At 41.5% G+C, this 11,474-nt stretch overlaps 1 protein-coding gene across 2 annotated transcripts; it reads right to left on the reverse strand.

The window, feature by feature from the left end:
• Positions 1-402: 402 nt before the first annotated feature.
• On the reverse strand, positions 403-11,092 carry LOC308378770 (ran GTPase-activating protein 1-like). Of its 2 annotated transcripts, none has more exons than XM_080855764.1 (16): positions 10,999-11,092; positions 9,729-9,848; positions 8,718-8,845; positions 7,954-8,013; positions 7,614-7,793; positions 7,264-7,398; positions 7,005-7,163; positions 6,605-6,718; positions 6,231-6,330; positions 5,606-5,690; positions 5,387-5,510; positions 4,801-4,917; positions 3,378-3,483; positions 3,060-3,148; positions 1,179-1,300; positions 403-952 (listed from the first exon to the last, which is right to left on the reverse strand). In XM_080855764.1, the coding sequence occupies exons 2-16, from the start codon at positions 9,838-9,840 to the stop codon at positions 871-873; spliced, it is 1,713 nt and encodes a 570-aa protein (XP_080711890.1). In that variant the 5' UTR covers positions 9,841-9,848; positions 10,999-11,092; the 3' UTR covers positions 403-870. The 2 variants fall into 2 exon arrangements, with proteins under 2 accessions (XP_080711890.1, XP_080711891.1); XM_080855765.1 differs by having other exon boundaries at positions 9,729-9,859; positions 10,999-11,083.
• Between the last annotated feature and the right edge of the window lie 382 nt (positions 11,093-11,474).

The following is an 11,474-nucleotide window of genomic DNA, read 5'->3' on the forward strand; positions in this document are numbered from 1 at the left end:
TCTAGATCAGCCAAAAGTAGTTACCATCCATCAGCTTCATAACTTTTCAATATTCCATACATGTTGTGGCCTTCAAGTAAATAAACCTGCTATTATCTTATTTATTACATCCAAGTCCGAACGGCTGGCATAGTTATCCATATGCAGAAGTTTGTCCTCAGGCATTTGTGAGGGAGTACTCTTTTGGATACGATAACTCATTCACTTGTGAATAGTAGAGGCCAAATTAGCACTTGCATCTTTAATATTGGCAAGTTTAGATATCCAAACTAAATTGGACAGGTTTAATTCAAGATTTATCCATCAGTTCACAACAATTGCCTGTGCTGTAGTGTGGGCAAAATGAAAACCAAAACACTACATATCCCTTCTTGTTTGCTATTCTTATTACAGTCATCACAAAGCATTTAAATATTCTTTATTACATTTGTACTTTCATATGTGTATTTACTTTTTAAAAGTGTTATTTTTTTTGTCCAACCAATTTTTTCTTTCTTTTTTAAAAAGGTCTCCAATAACTGCATGCTGTTGTCTCAGCTTTCAGTTCAAACGAGCATTATGAGCTCTGATGATTCCTGTCCTGTCTGGCATAGTGTCCCGTGATGTGCTATGCTGGCACAGGAGCTGGGATGGGTTTCTGGGTATCTTGATTTGCCCCTGCTCATCACCACGGTGTGGCTTGGGCACCAGTGTGTGGGTGTGTGTGTGTGTGTGTAGGGAGGGGGGGGGGGGGGGGGGGGGCAAGTGGGAGTGGGCAAGTGGGAGTGTTTTGTGAGTGTTTTGTGTGAGGTCCATGTAAATCATAGTCTGATTGAGGTTAGGGGGATTGGGGGGGGGGGGGGGGCGGTGTGTTGGAGCACAAAGATCTCTCTAGCACTCTGGCCTGATCCTCTGCAGGGTTGACTTCAGACTGTCTCGGGCTCCAGTGCACGACTCACAGGCCTTGCTGTGTCTACAAGGTTTACACAAAAACAACACGGTCAGAACAGTAGTTTGTAAATGGTTCATACTTAAAAATCAAGGATATTGTTGGTAAAACCTAAATTACAGCTCATCCCCAACCTAAACATAAAATCACAGCTCAAACAGGGCTATATTGTTATGATGAGGCTCTTAGAAGCACTGCTGTTTTTTTAAAGCACTTTCACTACTGAAAACTATACTGGGGCCTATATTACCGTGACATGAAGGCATCTAGCACGGCGATGTGTTCCTGGGGGAAATAGTCCTGCTGCACAGCATGCTCTATAGCCTGCAGATGACCTGCTACCATCCGCATCGGCTTCACCTTCTCTTCACTCTGAGGGGGGCAGATGAGAAAGAGAGCAAGGATTAATTAACTAATAGCGTAAATTATATACAGCCGCGGAAAAAATTAAGAGACCACTTCAAAATTATCAGTTTCTCTGGTTTTACTATTTATTGGTATGTGTTAAAGTAAAATGTACATTTTTGTTTTATTCTATAACCTACTGGCAACATTCCTACCAAATTTCAAATAAAAATATTGTCATTTAGATCATTTATTTGCAGAAAAATGACAATTGGTCAAAATAGCAAAAAAGATGCAGTGTCTTCAGATCTCAAATAATGCAAAGAAAACAAGCTCATATTCATTTTTAAACTACACAATACTAATGCTTTAACTTAGGAAGGGTTCAGAAATCAATATTTGGTGGAATAACCTTGATTTAAAATCACAACTTTCATGTGTCTTGGCATGCTCTCCACCAGTCTTTCACATTGCCGTTGGGTGACTTTATGCTACTCCTGGCGCAAGAATTCAAGCAGCTCGGCTTCTTTTCATGGCTTGTGACCATCCATCTTCCTCTTGATCACATTTCAGAGGTTTTTTTATGGGATTCAGGTCTCGAAATTGGGCTGGCCATGACAGGGCCCTGATCTGGTGATACTCCATCCACACCTTTACTGGCCTGGCTGTGTGGCATGGAGCATTGCCCTGCTGAAAAAAACACTTCTCAGAGTTGGGGAACATTGTCAGAGCAAAAGGAAGCAAGTTTTTCTTCCTTCTCTGATGAGTCCAATTTTCAGCTTTGCCCAACACATGGTCGTCTGATGGTTAGACGGAGACCTGGAGAGGCCTACAAGCCACAGAGTCTTGCACCTACTGTGAAATTGGACTCATCAGAGAAGACGAACTAGGAGACCCTCCAGTCCGCTTTGGTTCAATCCTTATGGTCTTTTACAAACCTCAGCCAGTCAAAGTACAACGTTGTCCCGGAAGAAAAACTTGCTTCCTTTTGCTCTGACAATGTTCCCCAACTCTGAGAAGTGTTTTTTCCAGCAGGGCAATGCTCCATGCCACACAGCCAGGCCAGTAAAGAAAAAAAACCTCTGAAATGTGATCAAGAGGAAGATGGATGGTCACAAGCCATGAAAAGAAGCCGAGCTGCTTGAATTCTTGCGCCAGGAGTAGCATAAAGTCACCCAACGGCAATGTGAAAGACTGGTGGAGAGCATGCCAAGACACATGAAAGTTGTGATTTTAAATCAAGGTTATTCCACCAAATATTGATTTCTGAACTCTTCCTAAGTTAAAGCATTAGTATTGTGTAGTTTAAAAATGAATATGAGCTTGTTTTCTTTGCATTATTCAAGATCTGAAGACACTGCATCTTTTTTGCTATTTTGACCAATTGTCATTTTTCTGCAAATAAATGATCTAAATGACAATATTTTTATTTGAAATTTGGTAGGAATGTTGCCAGTAGGTTATAGAATAAAACAAAAATATACATTTTACTTTAACACATACCAATAAATAGTAAAACCAGAGAAACCGATCATTTTGAAGTGGTCTCTTAATTTTTTCCGCGGCTGTATATTAAAAAAATAATTAATCACGAATTAATCGCACCATTTGCTGTGATTAATCACTTTTTTTCTACTTAAGACTCAAGCTTGTAAAAATAGATATTTCAATGAAAAAGCACAGAATTAAAGCCGAATCAACACAATGGAAGTCTATTCAAATTGGTCAATTTTGACACTTATAAAAGTTAGTTATAAGACTTATAATTGAAAGGGCCTGTACCTACCTTCAGCAGCCCGAGCATGATGAGCAATGAGGACATGAAGGTGAAGGTACTGAAGGAGGGGCAGGAAAAGGCTTTCCTGAGAATGGCGTCTGAAATATGCACAGACACAAGCTTAGTAGGCCACAAGGTCACAAACCTACCAGCCTTGCTTATAACTTTTGTGAGCGCCTGAATGCTTCACTTCACAGCATTCTCATCTACAAAGGACATCCTGACACGTGGCACATTTACGCTTCTGAATGAGTAATAGGTGTTTGCACAGTTATATACACACACTCAAATATGTGAAATATGTGTGCATGGGACGGAGCCTCTTACCGACACTATCCAGCACTGCCATTTTCACTTCCTCATCCTTGTCTTTGTAAACTGATGAGATCTTCAGGAAGGCCTCAGCTGTTTTAACAGCATCATTCACATCCACCTGAGGAGAAGATGGGCACATCTGAATACATGTGCTAGAGCAGGGGTCTTCAACAGGGGGTCCGCGACCCCCAGGGGGTCCGCGGAGGTACTGCAGGGGGGTCGCGAAATCTTTGGTTGATAAGATAATTTTTTTGAATATTTAAAAAAAAAAAAAAAAAAAAATTAAAAATTCAAACAATTTTTTTTTCCACAAATTCAAATGTCTTCCAAATCAGAATTGTATTGATTCCCTTTAAATTTACATTAACATAAATCCAACCTATTGTTGCGAACGTATAAATTGATCGAGAAGACGTTATCTTTCAGTCCAATCGACACATTCAGCTACCCACAGGAGCTCTCTCAAGCTGGGCACCGGTTCACTCACAGCACCTTTTTTGCACAGGCACTAGCCAATCAGATCGTGTTTCTGCTCAAGTCTAAAGAGCGCAAAGGTCAAAAATAAAAGATGGCGGACCAACTCCATAGCTGGTCTTGTGTGTACCTATAAATTGTTAGTTTAACATTTTTTTGCTTAGATTTAAAAAAAATAAATAAATAAAGAGAAATAGACACTATACAAGGTCAAAAAACGTTAATTGTAACTGAAAAATAAGTGAGGATTTGCGAGGTGTGTGAGCCTCCTAGCTAATGTTAGCATGCTACTACCTACAATCTTAACAACTTGCTAGCGGTGTGATTGGTTTGTTGACCTGTCAATCTCACTATAACATCTATGTTGTCAAAACAACTCCATGCGCCAGACTCCTCCTCCGTCTTCCGTTGGATCGTGTCAGACAGGAGTAAGGGTAGCTATGTTTATTTGGCACTAGGCCCAGTATATTATAAACAACATTTTATGCAATTTATATAGTAGGGGGTCCCTGCTCATCTCGCCATCAGTTTGGGGGTCCCTGGCCTGAAAAACGTTGAAGACCCCTGTGCTAGAGTCCTCTGATTGTCCTGCTCTTCTCATGTTGGCAATGCAGTGATAGGCCAAAAGTAGGCTTATAAGTTACATTTCCTGGGTTTAACTGGCAACCACATAATTATGGTAAAATCGCTGAATAACCTGCATTCATAATCATGGGATGGCCTTACACGTGATCTACCTTAACATTTGGTTGAGGCAAACTTAGGGAATTTCCAACTTACTCTTACTTTCTTGTGATTGAGAGATTTATCCACCTTGTAAACTTCCCAATGAAGTTAGTATGCCCATAACAAGGGTTAATAACCTTGCCCACCTATGTGTCTTGTGTGCAGCGGCAATTTAAGTAGTTTGGATGCACTCTCAGCAATGCACCCTCAGACACCCTCCACCCTGAGCCCATACCTGCTGCTCGATGAGCAGTGCTCGCTTGGCACCGAGGTGGAGCAGCTTGTCCGGAGAGGGGAAACTCAGGAAGGTGGAGACATCAGGAGGACGGGGCTGTGAAGCTGGAGTGGTCATCTGAGAGGGATACATAGAGTGAACTTTGTGTGAGTTTACCGACTCCATACGAGTTCATGTACAGCCAATCAGATTTGTCTGTAGCTGCTGTGACTAGTTGTTACACAGCTGGAAACACACATTTCCTTCCCCATCTTTTTTCAACAATTTAAATTTGTTTCACTACCCAGGCTCCAACACATTCTGACCAAATACATCAATACAGTTAAAACATGCAAAATAAAAAATTGCAAGAAGAGGCCACGATACAAAAAAACAAAACAAAAAGCACATGCTTCAACTACAAATGCTAATTAGACATTAGACGAGGTAGCTCTACACTGTAAATTGTATTTGCTATGATGCTATGATGACATACTGGTTAGAAGAATAGTTTGTAAATATTCGGGTGGGGCCTGATGCAATTAGGACATGGATAACAAATTATACTTATTAATCAAGGAAGAACCCTTATAAGAAGTCAACTGACCTGGTTGACTCTGTTCTCTTCCTCTTCATCGTCCTCCTCTTCCTCGTCATCATCCTCTTCTTCTTCATCCTCGTCATCTTCGTCATCGTCTTCTTCGTCATCCTCAGGCTCTCCCTCATCATCACTGCAAACAAAATGGTACAGCTGGTGAGGTGAGGCGTCAAAGGTGAAAGGTGAGCGGTGAGGCGTCAAAGGTGAAAGGTGGTGGCCCCGTTGTACCTGAGAGATCCCAGCAGATCGCCCATGTTCATGTTCTCCAAAGTCTCCTTCAGATTACTGCAGCCCTCCTCACCCAGAGAGTTTCCTATGAGCAAGACAATAAAGGGAACGATCTCAATGAGTTTCACACATTCAGTCAGATTTTTACACCTTTCAATGTCAGACCGATCTGTTTGTTTGTAATGCAAAACTACCATCACTGACTGAAAAGCTGCAACAGTATCACAGAACGTGATGATCCAATAACCACATGTAAGACATAGCAGGTGTTTCGAGTGGTAATAAAGCACACATAAGATATGCTCATAACAGGTTGTGTTAAGTGGTAACAAAGCTGGAAACAGCATAAGTTGGTGTTACTTTAGTGACCACTAGAGCAGAGTTTGAGGCATGCCAAAGAATATCAAGCCAGCCATTTAATGTTGGCAGTTGATAAATCAGGACACACTGAATGCTTATTGACCAATGTGTAACTTCATATAATAAGTCATATAATAAAAAAATAATCAGCTTAACGAATCATTTCATAGTACTGAGATGACTGGTGAGGAGTTTTATCAGTCTTAACCATGTTAGTGTGTGCCTAATGTTTTGCACTTTTGTATTCTCTGATTAGTTTTTGTACCATTGAGGTCCAGTTTCTCCAGCTGTGCTTTGTTGTGTACCGACCGTGCCACCATCAGAGCAGCGTCCTCAGTGATCTCACCAAAGGCCAAGTTCAGCTCCTAAGGGCATGAAGGTTACACAAGGACACACGCGTTAGCATGCCTAGAGTTCCCTTCATTAATGTATTCTTGCAGGGTTTTACAGCACAGAACATATAAACACTACCATTAACACCCCACCCCACACACACACAAGTTACAATGTATCTAGATATTACCCATGGAGTGAAACACAGGAAGAATGTGTAAACAGAACCACTACAATGGTATGTACAATGAAGCACACTATGAATGTGTGCGTCACTATTAAAAGTTGTGAGTTGCGTTTATCTACCTTGAGAATAGGCAGGCCCTCCTCAAGAGTGTCAGCAATGGCCATAGCTCCTTCAGAGCGCACCAGGCAGTCCCCAAAGTTGATCACTTGTACATTACGCAGATGCCTCAGGGCCTGAAGGTGTAAATAATAATCATCAGTATCGATTGTTCAGTATAAGGAGCCCTACTCCAACTCATGAGTAGTTACAAATGGAGAAAGAATGAAAATGTCAACATTGGTTCTGAGCCCCTTAGCATGTTACTGTGCTGTAATATAAAAACTTAAAAAGTATAATCAATGACCTACATAACTAGTTTATCACTGATCATTAAAAAACACGTGATTCGTCCCAATGCTTTTATATGATGACTACACTACATTTAAATTGCATGACAGTGTTATGTTTTCCTCCTCATACCTGTGCCATGGCGATAGCTCCTTTCTTAGTGAAGGTGTTGTCATTGAGGTTGACTACACGGAGCTGAGGGTTGTGCTGCAGGGCACCTGCCAGGGCTGTGATACCCGGATGATTGATGCCATTCTGGGGCATATGGATCTCCTCCAGACTCCCCATAAGCTAAAACACAAAATCATTAAGTTAGTATATTTCTAAAAAGTGAAGACACATTCACCCACCACTAGGCGAGATGGCAAATCAATGTCATTATAATGAGCACCTGAAAGGCCTGGGCAAGTGCTGTGGCGCCATCATTCTCAAGTCGGTTCCTGCCTGCAATGAACACTTTCAGCCTCAGGGGGGCACCCAGTGCACAGGACTGCTTGTGGCACTCAGTCAGGGCTGCTGCCAGGATCTGATGGGGACAGTCACAGTGACGATGAGGACGGGGTATTCAAGCATATAGAACCACAATGTACCTGTGTCTCGTGTGTGTGCGTGTGTGTAAGTGTATATACAGCCAGATGGTTACGCAAAAGACTGTTTACTCAGTTAATACAGGTCAAGTAAATGGTTGAATCAGTTGCAACCTCGGGGCAGTATGACGTTCATGAAGAACATTTGACCTACCTTTCCACCACCGATGCCCATGCCACAGTTGTTGAGGCGAAGCTCCTGAAGTTTGTGGCAGGCGGAGCTTTTGAGTAGCTTCTCAATACCCTTGACCCCGTCTGGCCCAAAGGCATTATCACTCAGGTCCAAGACCCGGAGATGGGCACCGGAGGTCGTGATGGCTGCACCAAGGGAATTCTAGGAAAAACAAAAACAGTCAATGTTTTCCCTACCATATCAACGGCCTTCTGTCATGCATCTTTTCTCAATGTATCTTTTAAAGTTGGAGTCTGCACTTGATATGAAGTCAGCCGACCACTGACACCTGACCTTTGACACTTATGTACTGAGAACTCACCAGGGCAGGAGGGATCTCTGCGCGCAGACGACCCGTGAACATGTCGCTCCAGTAACAGCACTGAAAAAGATGGGCAACATGTGAACAAGAGCCTCTTGTTAAAGGGAATCCCTTAAAAAGGCTCAAGGAATAGCTGATGTATCCATAGCAAGCTAATATTCTTATGTAGCCACACTAGTGTACATCACACACAGCCAAACAGCGCCAGATTTAGCACTTTTCAGGTTTGTTTACTACTTTCCATATCATCTTCAAATTAATTTGGTTGGTATATGGTCATGTGAAGGGCAGATAAACCCACCTGTCTTTCGCACAAGCCTTTTAAGAAGAAGAAAAAAAGCCCTGACAGCGTAACATGGCAAAGATTTCTGCTCAGCTTTAAGGTGCTTTTTAGGTAGTTTTAGACCCAAACTCCATAATGTTGCTTAAATGACTGCATCAAGTTCCACAGGTGAGCAAAACAAGACGTTAGCCAGGAAGTCACCCAAATCTGTGAATCATTATAAATTCCAATCCATCATAGTATCACAATGTTGCCATGACTCATATTCAAGAATTATGATCAATGCAAACATTGATGTTTAGAGTGGCACAAAAACACATACACCAGCTCTGTAAATAGGAGAATAAAAGTTCTAGGATCAAGCTATACACTATTCCAGCCAATCAACCTGTTCTTGCAGGTTCACGTAAGGGAGGTGTAATTTGATTGGCTGTTGAGCTCAAATATCAACAACATTTCGCCAGAATCAGACTACACGTACCTGAAAGTCGCTCTTGTCCTCCAAGGCTTTGGCAATGGCCTGGCAAGCCTCCACCCCAAACGTGTTTCCCTCCAGCCGAAGAGCCTGTAGCCCCTGGAACTCCTTGATTTCTTTGACAATATCTTCAACTGGAGATTTAAAAAGAGGGAGAGATAGATTCAGTGTGGCATTTTCAAATATAAGCAAGCAAGAACCTTCCAGGTAGAATTTACATTTATTTATTTGGAGAACACTTATCATAAGGCCTATTTCACACTGGCTGCGCTGCATATGCGTGGCGCTTGCATTACCTGTTGAATCCATTTTGGTGCCCATGTCAACAGGTTAGAGCATGCGCACTGTCTGTGTGAGAAACAAGTCTGAGCTGCGGCTCGAGCCATAAGTCATGTACAGTTTTGGCGTGGATCATATTTTTCACGTGTGGCATAAGCTGTTCTCAGCTAAAATAGACAGTCAAAAAGATGTTTTGATGGTCATATAGACATCATACTAGCAACTTAACATAACCAACACCTTTCACTGCAGTTTCGATGTTTGAGCTATATGTCACAGACACGACAGAAATATAAATATTAGAAATTAGGGGCAATTTTATTATTATTTTAGCAATTGCATATTATGCAAAGGGAAATGTTAAGAGAACATTAGGTAAAGGGCAGTCACTGGGAAATTGAACCGTAGGGTGGTACCAACTTGGCCAGGATGCAGACATTTTCCCCTCCCATACAGTTCTGCCTTTAATATTATCTGAGAGTACTGTCATCATGCTATGATGAAAACTATCCTTACCTAAAGCTAAATGTAAAGGTCAGGTTTTAAGCACGCTTTTATCCAAAGCCACTTACAGGGAACCTGCGGTCAGGCAATGAACCCCAGCCAACTGCTTACAAAACAGTGACGCAAAGCAATGCACCACCATGCTTTAACACCTACCTTTAACTTTGGATTTGAAAGGTATACACTTCAGATATCAATATATACAGCAATGAAATTACCGTTTGTTGAGCTCACCTGATTCTGCATTGTCCAGTTTCAGTCCTTTCCCCTTATAGCTCAGTTCTCCTCCGACCACCTGCGTCTTGGCCAAGGAGTCGGCCAGCTGCGCCACATCGTCTGTAGCCATGGGGACACCTGCAATAACCCTGTCCATTTAGTATGGTGGATTACGTTTCATTTGTTGCATACAAAAACATACCACTTTGTCAATACAGACTTAACTGACAAAGAAAATACATGTTCAATCATGACAGAAGAAACTAATTTGTGAAGACTCTTAATGCTTTTTTCATATTAAATACGCTATTAAATCCAGCACTCAGAACATCTTTGCCTTGAAGCCCAAAACATTCCTCATGCACTGACTTTTGGAATAGATTACATGCAGTGACTAACTTTCTGCATCATGTCTCAACCAAAAGTTGTGAATATCCCAACCAGACAAGCTTGACTGAAGACAGTAGAGACAGACTAGTGTAACAAACCGAAATTAACCATATTGTTATGGATATTCCCACTCCAGACCTAAAGAAAGATAACATGCATACCTGTATTCCACTGTTAATAAAGCAAGCGATCAAATGTGCTCCTCAATTGATAAAACACGGTCCTAACAGTATCTGCTTAGTAGTAAGATTATGGGGTTGGTCAGTGACTCTCTAAAACACTGCACATGCTTGTCTCTTCTAAGTGAGAGTAATGTTATTCGCCAGTCACCAAGCTCCAAACTGAACATCCAGTGAAATCCTTTGTGTAGGCTTAAAATAGCTCACTAATAAGGATGGTTAAGATCAACGTTGTTAAAGTGCAGATTAAAGACAGGCCTGACCTCCGAAATGTAACGTTGCACATTAAAACAACAAAAACAAAACATTTAGTTGGCTTGGTAATGAGCATATCCAAGAATGTGAGCCCCATGTCACCAAATATAACCACCCAGTAAGCTAGGGTAAAACCATTAACGTTACTTTAAGTATAAGCTGGTAGAAGAGAACATCCCTTTTATTGTTCAAGTATCATCGTGTTAGCAATGTTGACATGCTTGCAGTTTGACCTCCACACAACGTGTAGGAGCAGAATAACACTTTGCTAGCAAACTTCAGCCACCGGTAGTACACTAATGTTTTGGCAGAACCACATGCGCCGTCAGAGCTCGAGCTGGCTAACTAGCTAGCTTTGCACCTTGACGCAGAACAGCTCGTCGCCATATGCACAGAGGTGTCTTTCAAATGGATTAGGAATGAATGTGTGTATTATAGTTTATAAAAACGTCCATAATAATTACCTATGGTATAACGGTGAAGAGGTTTGGCAAGACTCGTCTCGACAGACACTGTTAACCAAGCCACTCTTCCCAGTGAGCTGTCCCGCTTGCGACGATGACGTCGAATGGTTCAAAAAACGAATCTAGATCCAAGGGATTTGTAGTTCTATTGTGTGACGGCATGATTTGATTTTGGATAATTTAGGTTTAATGTTCAGCATTTGTTTATGAATGAATACATTGAAACGTGTCAGTTACGTGTTTTGAAACACTGTAGGAACACGTATTTAGTTGGGTTAGAACTAAAATAAAGGGCTTACCCCAAACACGTTTTAATCTGGGCCGACAGAGGGACGATTAAAAAAATCGTGTTTTAACTACTATTTATTTTCTATCGTATCTTGAACCTAATTTGTCGATGTCCATGTAGTTTCAGTGAATGCATTTACATTGCATTTTTTTATATAATGACCCACGCGAATCTGCATTTGGTGTTT

Source organism: Sprattus sprattus, assembly GCF_963457725.1.
Source record: "Sprattus sprattus genome assembly, chromosome: 18".
Lineage (NCBI taxonomy): Eukaryota > Metazoa > Chordata > Actinopteri > Clupeiformes > Clupeidae > Sprattus > Sprattus sprattus.